This window comes from Hemibagrus wyckioides, linkage group LG13 (assembly GCF_019097595.1).
Source record: "Hemibagrus wyckioides isolate EC202008001 linkage group LG13, SWU_Hwy_1.0, whole genome shotgun sequence".
NCBI classification, from domain to species: Eukaryota; Metazoa; Chordata; class Actinopteri; order Siluriformes; family Bagridae; genus Hemibagrus; species Hemibagrus wyckioides.
In genome coordinates this window covers 12,183,696-12,200,183 of record NC_080722.1, presented here as the reverse complement: position 1 = coordinate 12,200,183, position 16,488 = coordinate 12,183,696, and the positions used below count along the sequence as shown (strand labels likewise).

Below are 16,488 nucleotides of genomic sequence, written 5' to 3'. Positions count from 1 at the left end.
CCAATCTTCCACCTCTGTATCAGCACAGTGTGTGGAACGGAGGAGAAAAATGGATAAGAAAAAGGGAGGAAAGCAGACATATCGATTTATCTGAAAGGCTCACTCAAACACCAGGATGTCTGCTGACTTCAGCACTTCCCTCCTTGAGACGAAAGAGCAGAGGATTAACAACTTCTGAAACTGACCCAAAAGGCTGTGCTTCAGATCGCCTTAGGATCAGCTAATCTAGAAATGGCCTTGTGAAGAAGTAGAAGTGGTGGTTCTCTGTGATTTATGTTGTACAGTGTATTTTTCTTGCGTACATCTAAAGAAGACAAGTGGCACTCGACCATGTCTGTTTAAATTTCATGCACATGTTACTCTACAGTTATTGCATGCTGAATTAAAGGGAGGCTTTTTGCAGATGGTGTCATTTAAAGCCATTAATGTCAGATGTAGTCATTTCTTTTAATCACACAGCAATTTAAAAAATATCTATTTTTATATTTTATATTCTAAAGGAAAAACACAACCAAACAAAAATCCTCAGTAATTTACACATTTGGTTTTAAAAATGCCTGAGGTTGGTACATGGCCTACATTAAGTATATATAAGTGTAACTGGAGCCTCCTGAGTGCAACATTATTAGTTTCTCCTCGACAAAGCATTTGAAGAGTAAGCAAGTGTTACAGAAGCAAGTGAAGTGAAAAAAACAATCAAAAATCAAAATAATTGTTGAGTTGTATAGATTTTACCACTTTGTAATTGTGGAAATGAATTGTGAAATCAATTACTCTGCATACTATCCAATCCCTGTGTGGGCTTATAACGCATGTGTTAAGCCTATAACTCTGACAGATTTGCACCAAACGTCTGAAATTAGACTCAGTGCTTAGAGAGGCAGCTCACATTAGAGTGTTATTTGGCGGCTGTGCAAAACCAATTACTGGAGGAAAAGAATCGTTAATTATTTAGCTTAGACCACACATTCAGCTTGGTAAACAAATTACCCCTAAAATACTATAAGCAAGACAACAAGACTCTGAAATCACATGAAGTTAGAACTGCTTTGGAAAAGTCATAATAGCTCTGTGTGTAAAGGACAGGTTAAAGGTGCATAATGCAAGATTTGTCAAGATTAGGGCTCTGATGGTTATATGAGTGGACCAGACCACTTTCGCACCCAAAACTTCAGCCACAGAACCTACTGTTTGGTGGTTCAACTCGATTTAGCATGCTGTCTAGAGTCAGTATTACTGTGGACTGTCAGGACATAACTTTTCAAGCACACCTTTTCATTCATCCGCTTGTTGAATGGCAAGTTACAGTATAATCCAATAAACACATGACATCTGACTGATAGTCAATTAAGAGAATGGTCAAGGCTGCCTTTGCTCTCCTGTTTTTTTTCTTTCTAATGAGTTTTTTACCTTTAAAATCTCAGTATTAGCATCATTAGCATTTTAACCTACATGATAGGCCATGCAGCTGATTGAAAACCAAATTATAAAACGGTAAACATGCTAAATTAATTTCAATCCATTTTTTGTCAAGAGTATCATTCACGGTCTGATTTTACATTGTAATGAAAAAGAAAAAAACCCTTCATTATGTGAAGAAAACCATTCAGTCAATTTAAAGCTTTATAAAGATTGTGCTTAAATACCTGTCCAGGAAATCCGTATAAATCCATCTTGGCTTGCCTAACTGCCAAAGCTTTGCTGTTATAGAAAAAAAAAATTCAGCATCTTCTCTGACCAGTCAGGTTAGGAAATTCAACAGTACTTGGGTATGAAGTAAAATAAGAGATTAACGAAAAAGTGTGTGAATTTCACATCTGTGATACTGGAGTTCTGACCTTTTGTCAGTCTTGGATCATGTGGTTTATGATAGTCGGTGTGCCCTAAATGCGACTCACTTGATAAAGTCTATTTGAAATGTCTTCCCAAATGGAGTCCATGTAATAAAAGTATAGACCCAGCACTGGTTGACTGGTCACAGCACACGTTACCATTACATTTAAAGATTTAGTGTATTGCAGCGTCATCATCCATGGTGTCATGGCACAGATATATACTTTAGTCTAGATTAAATCATTACACTTGCTTACAGTGAAGCTAAGATAAGTGATTAGGAAATGTTTGTCCATTTTATATTCCACATTATGTTAAAAAAAAAAACTGTATTAGTTCCACAGTGTTGGAAGCGTGGAGTCTTTTATGCTCCATTGAACATAAATTAAAGCACTGAGCCACAAGAGGGCATGTGTTACACTGATTTTTACCATGGGTAAGAGTGGTCACAAGGGTGAAGAGGACAGAATGAGGAGTAACAAAAAAAATAAAATAATAAATAATATGAATAAATTCAGTCTTCTGAAAATTTCTTCATCTTCTTCATCATCATCTTCTTGTTCTTCTTCTTGTTCTTCTTCTTCTTCTTCTTCTTCTTATTATTATTATTATTATTATCAATATTATTGCGGCTGTTGTTTATATTATTATTATTATTATTATTATTATTATTATTATTATTATTATTATTATTATTATTATTATTATTAAAACATGTCTGCCACACAGTATAATATGTTAACAGTAAGCTTTAGTTGATATGCAATATAATGGGCAAAGATTAAAATATCTTATGGACAGAACAAAGGCAAAATTACATTAAGTGTAATGCTTACATTGGTTTGAATCTATCACATTATTACAGAATTAAATTATCGTGATGTGGTTACAGGTTTGCACATATTCAGAATTATACATTGGTAATGAGCAGGAGTCTGATCAGATTTTACAACTAAAGTTTTATTTAAAAAGAAAAAAAAAACACTTGACACTAACAACCATTTTGTAGAAGTTTAACTTTCCATTGATCATCTTTGAAATGCCAGTCTGTGCTGCATTACAAATAACCTTGGTTGTGTTTGTATCTAGATGCTCTTCCTTTGCTGTTCTGTTGAGATCATTATGTGTTGCTGGGAGCATGTGCATAGCAAAGGCAACAGCAGCAGCAGCTGTGCAGGGACACTAAAACTAATTGAACAATGCACACTGGAGATGTCAGGGCACAAAAAGGCTTGCAAGCCATTTGGACAGCGGTGCCATTTAAGAATCAATAAAGCAACAGCCATCCGAGGTGTGAATGCATCTTCAGTTCATTGTCTTTCCGCTATTGTCAGCAGAACAACCCTGCTTTATGTCCACCAATCATCTCTCCGCCACAGCCAGCACTCCATCCAGTTGCCACAACTCACAGCTCCCCTTGAGAGAGCACAGCACTGCCTGGTAATGGGAAACTCACACATGAACACACACAAACGTACACATACATGTGTGTATGTGTGTGCGTACAGTTTCTTTTTGTGGCCTCAAACACAAACAGATTCTAAGGTATAGGTGCTAAAAGCGGGTGTTACAGCTTTAATACGTGACTGTCATGAATCTCATGATTGACATTTTGCAGTGGCATGTAAATTTGCCTAATGCTACATACATTGTGTAGGTTTTAGTGCCGAATCAAAGCTGGGGTTTATGAGGGACTCTTTTCTGAGGCCTCTATGTTACCGTAATGGACAGCCTTTTAGCTCTCTCGCTATAATCATAAATTTAGCGTCTCTGAGTGCAGATGGTCTATAACCATGCATCACCATCAGACCCGTACCGGACAGAACCGAGCAAAGAATCTTTCATTCTGCCTACCTCTCTTTCTCTCCCTCTCTCTCTCTCTCTCTCTCTCTCTCTCTCTCTGTCCACACTGCCTTTGCTTTCTGCAAACTAAACAGATATGCTAGGCTGCTGAAATTTGTTTCCACTCCCAGCACTCGCCGCAGTTTGGCTCCAATAAAATGAAAGGCGGGTGATGGATGGACCTCTGTAAAACGGGATTATGTAATCGGCAACTTGCACTCTCCACTTCGCCCACAAAGAACCCCGGCCAGGGAAGAGCAATTAAATGAAAAGGGGTGGTGGAAGGCCTGACCTTATAGGTGTGTGTGTGAGTGTGTGTGTCCCAGTTGAATGGTTGGCATGTTTCGCTTCCGACACACTCTCCATCAGACGCCCACTCAATCACTTTAGGATAGAGGCAGGATTCCTCCATTCATCCAGGCAGACAGGAAGAGAACACTTCAACACACAGGAAACACACCAACTTGAGCAGGTTTTCCAGATAATCACATACTAGTGTTCAAAACAGTGTTGTTTTGTTGCAATACCTGGCATATCATGAATATGTCACTGTTACTTAGTAACTCCACTGCTTTATTTCTCAGCAAATTTTGCCAATAATATCTACTGTGAATGTGCAAAATATCTTGAAGTTACATCACATATTCACAGAGTGTGATTTGTTAGTGGACATGTTAATCACTACCTAAAGAGATCCCTCCTAGCATGCTTTTTTGCCTGTAAAAAAGAGGCAGGACCTGATCTTGGCGCCTTTGTTTAATCACCCAGGACATTTTAATGGCTCATCAGAAAATGGTGAAATATGACTGGAGGCTAACTGATCCAAAAATACCCATAAATCCCCATCCAGGGAGCTGTTGTTGGGGTCTGCAGGGGGTAATCCATAACTCTGGCAGCTCGGATAAAGGAAGAACGATTAAAATAATGAGTGGGCTGATTAATCTTTACATTAAATATTAAAAGCTCCTGGGGGTGGTCATCACACACGTGAGTGGTGATGAATGCCTGATGTGAGTGTATGCCGTACAGTCTGGCCAGCATTAGGTGTGTTTTTGTTAGCAGCTGTTGGTGAAGTCTAACATCACAGTGAATGCTGCAGATTAACCCTGCATTCCCTGATGGTTTCATCATTTGACATTATTTATTGGAAGACACTTCTTATGATGCAACAATCCAAGCATATTTATGAGGGTAAAAAGTTTTGCCCAGGTCACATCACAGGCTGTCTGGCTGAGTCTTTGGACTTGATGTTGGAACATTCTATCACATTAACCACTGAGCTACCACTGGATAGCATTAGTCAACAGGTCATTTGGTTGTCTGATGACCTTCATAGAACCTTTTTCATTTTAATATTCTCTTTAGTTAGTACTTTAGTCTCAGCTTAGCTCGGCTAGCTCTGTCTTTGTTAGCTCAATGCATTTAGTTAATTGAAAAGCTGTTATAAATCAACTCTCACTAGTTTTCCCCTGCCTTAGCCTTTGTTTCTTTGTCTTGCTTAGTTAGCCCCATAAACCTTGTTCAATGGATGCTTTCTCTTAGGAAAAATGAGTTACAACCTCGAATTCGTGACTAAAACATGTCAAAGAAAAATGTAGAGAAAATAAAACTGAATGTAAGAGTAGCATCCCAATTTTATATTATATATATAATATATATAATAATATATAATATATATATATATATAATTATATTCAATAAATAAATAAATAAATAAAAAATAACAGATAAACCCTCAGCTTATGTTCAGTTACTTGTTTTCTTCTTTTTTTTTTTTCATTTTTCTTTGCAAATGACCAAATTGCTGGCATATATGACTGATGCATTAGTTAGAGAGCTGGAAAGTCAGAGCTAGATGTAAGCCAGGTAGGTCAGGAGATGTAGTATAAAATGTAACTTGATATGGCCACAAAATGTGCCCGCAGTGTATCTGAAGTTAACGTTCAATTTATTAAACCTGTAGTTCATCAATCAAACTAAATACCGGTTTAAAACGCCAATGTGAAATGATGAAATGGTCAATCACAATACTGCCAAAAATCTCAGAACTTAAGTGGAATTGCAAGTTAATTAATGAAGTTTATGTTTTAATGAATGAAGTGCCTTTTAAATAAAGATTCATGTCTGAACAAGTAAACAGCGAGGGCAGCATTAATATGGCTAATATGAAAATAGATTACAGCCGTGTACAGAATACGATAAAAGTGTAAGACTAATTTGGATTCCAGGTTTCTTGGGGTTGACTGCATTTCCTGTAATAATTTAAAAATGCCACAACCATATGTTCAATGTGTGTTGAATTTCTTCTATTAGATGTGTATAAATTGTTGAGTTCTTGATGTATGTGCTATGGATAGGGTTGCCAGATCTACATGCCATAAATTCCTAGTTAACAAGCGGTGCCAAAGTCCTGATACTAAAGAATACAGGAAGATAATCAGGAATATATATATATATATATATATAGAGAGAGAGAGAGAGAGAGAGAGAGAGAGAGACAGATAATCAGGAATATATATATATAATATATATATATATATTATATATATATATATATATATATATATATATATATTATATATGTATATATATATATATATATATATATATATATATATATATATATATTATATATATATGTATAGATATATATATAAACAACTCAAAAACCTGTGGGGAAAACAGGTGTAAATGAGATCCATAGTCTGTTTCTTAATACGTGGTGCTTCCAGGTGTGTGTGTGTGTTCAGAATTAAGCTCATTTTCCACTTCCAGCAGTGTTGATTTTTATTAAGTTAATTATTTTTCTACGATTTATGACATGATGTACAAGAAGATGAAACCTTGCTATTCAGGGAAAGCGGGACTTTTATGATACTGCTTGTCATTTGGGATTGCGTGGGAAAATAATGCACCTGGCAACACTGCTCCTAGCAATACACCTGGATTTTGTGTGGCAGGAAAAAAAAATGCACACAGGCCTGGCCAATAAAGTTTAGAACAGCAATCAGAATATGCGATTAGACACTTCCAGCTTCACATCCTTTTTTTGTGCCAACGTCCTACTTCACAAATCACTCTCAAATGCATATGTACTGTAAGAGTGGTGAAGCTCACACTGTTTTGCTACATACACCGTGCTTTATCTTTATCCGCACTTGTACACCAGTTTTTAACATAACATACAAAGTCTTCATGCATAATTATGCCAGAAAATGCAACTACTCTTTATTATATCTCACCTACAGTGTCTCTGCTGAGCTCTTGAGAATCTGAGATATCTGAGGCTAAATTGATTCAAGATTTTTGCACATATTTAGACTCCAAATGATATTTTTGGTGCTCATGGTGTAGAATTGTGAGCAAGTATGTTTTCTGAATGGAGTCAGTTCTTTACTCACCATCAGCAAGCAGAAGCTCAAGCCTGTCAGCCATAACAGCAAACACTGATTCTAAATAGACTGCGAAAGGAAATGGGCCTATAATAAGAGCACTGACAGATTCCCCAGCATCCCGGACACAATGCTTGTCTTGCACTAACCCGTGAAATCGAGTTCATCCTAAAAATGTATGAGCACACTACTGCATGACACTCTCACCTGTCTGATAATCTCACTCACACAGCAAAACACCTCCACCACAGCCTGCATATACCTTTCATACCTTTAAGTTAAGTTACAAAACCTTATTCAGATGTAACAAGAACTAATGATATAGAGTTGTCACGCTTGCTCCCAAATATTAGTATCTGCTTTTAGCTTTTAATTGGGAGTGTGTGTGGCTTTTATATATATATATATATATATATATATATATATATATATTTATGCTTGTACCTGCTCAATAATTAATTTATTTGTGCTATTTCTCAAAATACAACCAAATTTAAAGCACCACCACCACCTTGCCTGAGCAGTTCCCAGTCTGTATTGGGACTTTGATCCCAGTCCCAGTACAAACCTTTCTGATGATTAAAACACATCTTCTGATCATCCTCAAGTATTCATACTTCGTTATAAACATATAGTCTCAAGGTGCTTTCTTGTGTGCTTTTTTATCTCTTTCATTATCTTTGTTTTTACATATATATTCTCCTGGGCTGGTGAATGATCCAGGAGTTTGCTCAAACTCTATTGTTTACAGTGCTTTTGCCTTTGGATGCCAGATGGCCATAAAGTTTGAGTACACATTTATTTGTTTTAATGTGTGTCACCTTAGGAATTCTTTTTAACAACTTGTGAAGATCCTAGACAATTTGTGAACAGATCCTGTTTTGCTATCTTGCAGCTTCTGGTATCACTTCATCCAGCATGAAGACTGCTCTTTATTATCAGAAGAGTCTGCTTGACAATAGTCATGTTTTAGTTTATGAACTGTCCATAATAACATCTAATGCACTACTGAACGTGTACATCGTCATGAATATGAATATTACGGAGAATAATTGTAATGTGATCTTCCTTTTATCTTTCTTTCTATGCTCTCTGATAAAATGTTTATGTTGAGGATTAGGTTGTGGTGCCATTTAAAAATTTTCAATCACTGAAACCTCTAAGTTCGCTGAGGCAGTTGAACAATAAACAATAAATAAAGTTGTTTTGAGAGAAAAAGGCCATGTATGCCACCGTCTGAGTTCAACTAATTAAAAACCAATCTAGCATGAATTAAGAGTTTGTGATGCTGAAAGCATTTAACTTGGTGCAAAAAAAAAAAAAAAACACGCTTACTTTGCCAATGTTTTCAGTCGCAGTAGCTCAGGTCCAGATCCAGCTCCCGTGTTTGCACCAGGAATCTTCATGTTTGCACTCGAAACATAATTACAGCAGTTCCATAATACTATGATATACTGTAGTATACCAATGAAAACCAGATGACAGTTTTACTGCCTCCAACGATGGCTTGATTTTCAATTTAACAACTCACTAAATCCGCACTGCTTCGAAATAATTACCATAAAATCCAGTTTTCATCTCGCGCTATAAAGCCAGCTCACATTGTTTTCCTGATCCTGACGGAAAAAAAAAGTTTCTAATGGCAAACTAACGACATTTTGCGATCAGGAGCGTGGTCTCAGTCTCTCCCATCCTCCACACAGCCAGAGTGATGGATTTTTACAGCTTGCTTTACACCCTTGTTACTTTTTAGTGTTTATTTATGTTTTCCTAAATCAACTCAAATTGGAAATAAACCATGTCGTTGTTTATGCGTTTGTTTGTTGCTGTTTTTGTTCTCGTCTTGCATTTTTGCTTTCTCTTTATGACAAACCGTAATTCATTTTAAGTTCTCTCCTCACACTAATCCAATTTTTTTTCTCAAATTTGTATGTTTCTCGTTTACATTGTATTTGGTTTATCCTGCATAAGTAACCATTGCATTAGCATTATGATTGGAATAAGAATCCTACCCACATGTTTCTTAGGAAAAGAGATTAGTATTTTTGTTTTTCGAAGCAGAAGAAAAACCGGTCTAAACCCACCCCATCAGGCAGAGCTGGACTACAGCCCACATTCTGACTATTTCGTCAACATCTTAAATCAGTTAAATCAGCAACAAGGCTGACTGGAAAAGCAACCGGGAGTTGTATCCTCATCACTGATGATGAGCTTTAGAGAAATTCAGTGTGTTATACATTATTCAACCACATTGCACTTTCTCATGCCCCCCATGTGCCGCACTTGTCCATGGCAGTCGTTGCATCCCACTGTATTATTTATCAGAGCAGGCAGTTAATGGCGGAGTCTCCGGAGTGGCCTGGCATTTGGGAACTCTCATTAACATTTGCTACATGTGGTTGAGCAGGGCTGCTGGGGAGCGCTCGCAGCACTCATATATCTCAGCCAGGCCGCCATGGCACGAGCCACTATTTACTGCTTACCTTGTGCAATGTGAGACAAAGGAGATCATGCCTGGCTCCGACTAATATTTCAGTGACACTAATGGTCAGAGGAGAGGGGTGACCTAACAGAGTTGTACTACTCCATATTATCCATGTACCATTTTGTATGCAGACATTTGTACCATAATGTTATAGTGTAGTCTGGTTGCAGGGAAATCACACAGTAAAACAGAAGGCAGGATCTAAACACAAACAGACAGAAAGGCAGGTGTATAAAAATAAAACCGAGTGCTACAAGAAAGAACAAGATCCACATACACAAATATTATATTCTAAAGACTCAAAACACTTGGTTTTGTAATTTAATGGCTTTGGAATTGTACATGCAGTACTTCACAATTATTCAAAGGTATTTAAATACAGAGGGTTTGAATGGACAAATAGTACAGGGGCAACAAGAAACAAGTCAAACCATTATGGTAACAGGTAAACAGGAAGAGGAAACATTAATCATATACTTAAAGTGAAGTGCAAGGCAATAGACAGAGAATAAGAAGTGTTCGTGGGATAGAATAATGTAAGACGACGATTCTGGTCTGGTGTCTGTGCTTGATCTGTTAGCCCTTATTTTAATTGTGTCTTAAAGAACACTCTATGCATATTTTATTCATTTTTTTATGGCCGTGGCCTAGGATTTCATCCAGTGTCTTTTTTGGTTTGGTTCACCAGGGTTATGACTACAGTACTGCTACACTGAAAAAAAAGGAATATAAAGTCAGTCATTTAAGAAAAAAAAATTATATATAGTTTACATTAAAATATATTATGTTATTCTCAACAAAATGTGATTTCATTGCTTCTACTAAACATAATTTAAACAAGTTTCTTAATTGCTAGATTGAATGATGTAGAGTGAGCCTGATCAATTTATATACTATTAATGTAAATCAATTATATTATGTAACCTCATGAGGGTGTTTGGCGCCGACTGTAACTATAACTATAGTATTAAATTTAGGCAATTAAAACATGAATGCTAGAACAGGGATATGGTGATGTGTCTTTTGCAAAACTCCAGTGTCAGGAGTTTGATTCCCAGCTTAAGTATGAGCTTTGCATTTGATTTTATTCATGCCTTTGAAAATACACATTAAAATTATGTTGATGCATAAAAACTGTGTTAATGTTACTCAATTGCAATACATGAACTGATGAACACTTTTAAATTAAGTAAATTCAACAAGCTTTTCTCAGTGTATGCTAGTATAATTTTTCAGGCAGTGTTGGCGCAAGTGGTTTAGGCTCTAGGTTGTTGACTGGAGGTTTGCTTCTCCTCACTGCTCTCCTCTCAGACATGCATCATGGCCAACCCTGTGCTCTGACCCCTTTATTTGCTTCTTCTTCTATTATAATCTCACATATGCCAATCTGCAGTAATACACATGACATCATGTTTATGTAAAGAGCAGCATGATCGTGCATTGCTTGGCATTGCCACAAATCCAGGGTCTCCAGTCAGTCCTAAGCTCTGCTTAATGTCTGTGCAAAGTTTCCAGGGTTTCCTTCAGTTTTTCGATTTTGCTCCCACTTTCCAAAACACAGCTTGCACTAAATTGTTCTGGGCTGGATTTTCCTGTTTTAGGCTCATTTTCCCCAAGACAGACTCCATAGTGACCCTGAATAGCATAAAGTGGTTAATGAAGATAAATAAATGAATTCATTAATGCCAGAATATTTGTGAAATGATAAGAAAGTTATGAGGTGGGTTAGCAATAGTAACATTTCTTCCGACTTCATTGCTATGAAATCAAACAAAATCCGACCACATAACTTTTGCTGATTTAAATTCGGATGTGTTTTTCAGATCAAGTTGACTAGGCATACCAGTGTCCCTGTTAGAAATCTGCTACTACTCGGATTGCATCTAAGAACATTAAGCACTCCCAGAGTAGTCACAAAATATCCCCTGTATGCACTCACACCACAGAGGGATCAACTTTTTCATGCCGTCTTCTGCTGCCTGATTGTGCAAAATCAAATTACAGGCTGTACATAGCCTCGTTTTTCCAGACTCGCCTTTCAGCCTCTGTTGGAGATGTAGGCGATCTGTCACTCACTAGTCTTTCCAGGTCAGTGTGGTCCACGAATCGACTCTCTGAGACCATGTGTGTCTGTGAGTGGAGGATATTTACTCTGTGAATGCAGGCTGAATGGAGTAACAGCTCTATTCACTGTGCCCATGTTGCATGCTACTCTAATCTGCTTTGTAAAGCCGTGGAGGATCCAGAAGGATTCTGATGGAACATTACAAATTCAAATTGTCCTTTTGTGTTTGGGCAGAGCTCTGGGCATTTTTCCCTCCTCCCTCACATCCACCTCTCACTCGGTGTTGAAAGGACTTGTTCCTCACATACTCTTTTATCTGCCTCTTTTCTCTCCTTTCTTTTCTCTGAATGCACAATGTGTACACCCAAATAGTGGATACTAAACTTTCCTTTGATTGTTAAAATGTGTGTTACTAAATCAATATAGCCTCCCACTCAGTGTCCTCTTTAATAGCATAAAGCTTACTTTGGGCTGTAAACAATCCCTGAAATAGACACTAAATTATGGAGACTGTCCTTTTTGTTTTGATGTTGTGTGCTCTCATTAAATGTTTTATTGTGATCTGTAGTGTGAGGGTCAAATTACACAGTAGATCACAGGTGAAGGAAGTTGCTCTTGCAGTTGATGAGAATGCCAGGCAGTATAACTGAACACACATACATATCCAGTGTGTAACACATGAATGCAATGGGTACTTAACTCAAATTTGTAACAGTCCAATTGAGTAAAATTCCCTGGTTATGAAAGACCACACAAGCAACAACAGATAGCTTTTAATGCTTTACCATTAATAATTAGTTGATGGCTAAAATCTAATGTTCCTTTTCTGTTTTATAGTGGCATTTCTTCTTACCACATTTGACCAGAGGCATGGACTTTAAACAGATAAATTCGACATAAAGAAATATAAATGCATGCATCTCTGTTTACCCATCTTTAAACATGTTCATCATCAACTTTTCTTAAACAAGATAAGTCATCGGGTCTCTAGTCAAAGGGCGAATAAAATAAACAATCAATCAAAGGCTGTAAAAACTCCCCTTTCTGACATAATGTCTTTAGTGATCTGATGAGTTGCCTTTAGCAAAATAATTAACATAAATGCATGTGACTGTCTAAACTACAACGGAGGATCTGCTGCATAAGCTGGGATAAGATATACTGTACATAGAAATCTCTAATTCTAGTCTCTGAATGTACATGTAAACTGTCGGGTCCACATCTGGACAACGGTCCACCAGTGTCATGAACTCAAACATGATGCTCAAATTGCTGGCAGGATTTCTGTTGTGTAGCTTCAGCCCCTAACAGCAGGCCTCTGGGCACTTTAAAGTTGAGTCATTACATTATGACATTGCTTTACACAATACTACTGAGCCCAATTAATGAATTGGTGTTTAGGAATCTTGGCAAATAGACTTTATTATTATTATAATTTTTTCCAGAGTCAGCATAGCATAAGTGATTGCTGCTTTATTGTTTTTGCTACAGTGATCTTCAGCTCTGTGTTATTTATCCTTTTTTTACTATCCAAATAATTAATGAGCTCCGGCACAACAGGAAAAGAAACAAATATTAATTATTTGTGATGAAATAACAAATTGTTTTGGCCGTGTTCCCAAAATGCTCAAGCTATTGCATAGCAATTCATTACACACAGAGAGAAGCTGGAGGAAAACGAGGGACCAAGAGCTATGCTCTGTGGGAATGGAATCAATACAGACAGGGTGTGTGGGTGTGTGTAGTGTGTTTGTGTATCACAGAGAGAGAGAGAGAGAGAGAGAGAGAGAGAGAGATCCGTAAGGACTAGATCAATATATTCTCAAGGGTTCAATGTCTGAGGAGCATTTAGACACACATAGGAACAGACAATAACCTGTATAATGTATATTATATATAGCTAGAGCTATAAGAGTTTTTCATGCCACACACAGACATTAATAATTATCCAGGAACATTTGTGGCTAAAGTTGGAATCTATATAATCAGTAAAATAATAACATAGGGTGAAATAGTAATCTTAATGCCTTTAAGATATTATCACATCTTGCTGATGATGTATGAGAAACCGCTTTTACTAAATAAAGCAGATTTGCTGTAGTTTGTTGTTAAAATTGTGGTGCTTTAGTTGCAGCATCTATAACTGTCCGACACAGTTCATTTCGTTGACCGAAACAATTACAATCTTTTGTACACGCCATGGATTTTTTTCTTGTTTAAAGGAAAGAATGCTCAGCACCTTGCCTAATGTAATGTGCTACACCTGCACACTTTTTGTGAGCATATGGATGCATCCAGGGAGTTGTTGATATGCAGTGTGCAGCTTATTTTTTCCCATTCTGAGTAACAATTTTTGGGCTAGCATGTAGAAATTCACCATGAATTCATTCCTGCTGAGACAGTACAGGATTTCCCAGAGGAATTCCAGTTTTTCAGACTTCACTTCTACTCTTGACCACCGACAGTATCACTCGGAAGGGAGTATCAAATTAGTGGTGAGAAGTTCAAATCTTTATAAAACTAATATAAATATATATTTTAAACACACCCACACGATATATATCAAATTAATGTTAACTATTTAATGAAACACTAGAACAACACTTTTATCAAGCTTTGTGGATATGACCCAGGCACTATACATAATTAATCAGAACGGCCATCAATAGAGGCTATTAAGACTGTGCAATTATGGTAATGTACAGAAATAGCCATTTTGCCCAAGTGCTCTACGTGTGTGTGTGTGTGTGCGTGTGTGTGTGTGTGTTAGATCCTCTCACACCATTCCCCCTGTCCTATTTCAACCCGATTAATGCTTCTCTTTATTTCTCACACTGTATCAGTAGATGAGTGTGATGAGAAAACACCTGCTTTCACACACACAAACACACACAAAGGGCGAATGGAGTCATCTAGTCTCCTCCTGTCTGTCTTGGCCTCAGCTGTGTTTAGTCAGTAAGAGTTAACTGGGCATAATTCATCAGGAAGGAGAGAGCCGATGATACTCAATGTTTGGCACATTCCAGTGCTAGTATTCCAGTGTGCCTGTGTTTTTTTTTTATTATTTTTTTATTTTATTTTTAGTCTGATTCTCCTTAATTATGTCTGCATACAGACATGTTGTCTGTGTGTGTGTGTGTGTGTGTGTACATGTGCATGCTTGAGTGTGTGTGTGTGGATCACTGTGTGGATACTGAGGAACAGTGATGTAAGTGATGTGTGGGTGAATCCATGATTATGGTACCACTGTGTCCCACTGATATTACATTTACAAATATATATCTATAGTCAAGGTAAAAACATTTTTAACACCGGGAATAAACATTATTTCCTATGTTATTAGAACCAATCTGCAGCACTTTGGCTTTCCTGGTCCGCTGAATAATCAAGATATTCAGAAAACATCATATTGTCTTTTTGGTATGATGTGTGAATTTGTTTATAATCTTCAGTTTCAGTTTTTGTATGTTTAAGTTGTTTTCTATAACACTGACATCAATCAACAATGACAATCAACCCTGTGAGCTGAACACCCCCACCATCACCACTACCCCATGAAATATTGGTTTATTCCTTGAATTTTCTGAAGATCATGGGAAGAAAAAAAGTACAATCTCTCATTTCGTTTAAAAGACTTTTTGATATTATGACTGATGTCACTTTGAATATATATCCAATTACGGATTGAAAGAAATGTAGCAAACGTCTGAAAAATGAGATTTTGTGGCCTGAGATCGGTTAAAACATTTCTAATGGTTAAGTGCATAGCTTTTGACATAAGATAAAGATTTTATTGAAATTTTAACATTTACATGAGCTCAATTGCACTCTAATGCTGGAAAGCTTGTTTTTTTGTTGTTGTTGTTGTTGTTGTTTGTTTGTTTGTTTGAATAATTCCCCAGAATGCTATCATGATACCTATCCACTGAAGCCGCATTAATTCATGAAACACAATCATTTCCATTCATAAAACAGAACCACTGTACCTGCACAAAGGGATTACCAAATCAAGGAGAAAACTGACATGAAATGATCTGAAAATGTGTTCACTTTGGAGAGTTTTATAGATGTTTCTGGTTACGTTTATGAGTCACAGATTATCTGAAGGCTGTTTTACACAATGTGACAGATGACAGATGAATTTGTTAGGCTTAGTTTTTTATGGTGTATTGAATATGTATTATTAATTACATAATAATAATCATGCTATCCAAAATTCCTGATATGCATACATATTATATGGTATCATTTTCCTTTTTCTATTAGGCGACAAATAATGTTCATTACAGTTTTATGTTTTGATCTATCTATCTATCTATCTATCTATCTATCTATCTATCTATCTATCTATCTATCTATCTATCTATCTATCTATCTATCTATCTATCTGTCGGCTGTGGAGTGTGTGTGTGTTAACTTGCTCATTAACACACATGTTTGCTTTACAGGACTCAGAGAGCTGTGTGGCAGCAGTGAGTGTTCATCACCGTTCAGCCACAGGCAGCTGTACATGGAGACCCCCAGCTGGGCAGGTCAGTGAGGAGTGTAAACTTTGTGTGTGTGTGTGTGTGTGTGTGATTGAATGGTGTGTGTATGGTGCAGCTTATTTGAGTTGAGTGATGGTCTTTTACACTGTCTGTCTGTCTGTCTCTCTGTCACATTGCTCTGTATTCCTAGCAGCAGTCTGGTACCTAAATACCTCTTCTCAGGATTTCTTCTTCTCTGCTTCTATTCCAAGTCTGTTCTAGTCTTATCGAAGCTTAGATCCCAAGCAGCCATTCTTCATGTTGCTCTTGCCAGTGTGAGCAGCCTGATAAGAGTAAAGTGTTTGGTTGTACACTATCAGAGCTCTAGAGGTCCTGGTATCCTGT

General features: G+C 37.0%; 1 protein-coding gene across 9 annotated transcripts in view; it reads left to right on the top strand.

Moving 5' to 3' along the window:
- Positions 1–16,488, top strand: part of rbfox3a (RNA binding fox-1 homolog 3a) — a 320,348-nt gene that overhangs the window by 129,884 nt on the left and 173,976 nt on the right. For all 9 annotated transcript variants that reach the window (XM_058406813.1, XM_058406811.1, XM_058406818.1 and 6 more), the window contains one exon: positions 16,066–16,149. In XM_058406813.1, the coding sequence (XP_058262796.1) occupies positions 16,128–16,149 (22 nt within the window). In that variant the 5' untranslated portion in view covers positions 16,066–16,127. The remainder of the gene's footprint in view (positions 1–16,065; positions 16,150–16,488) is intronic.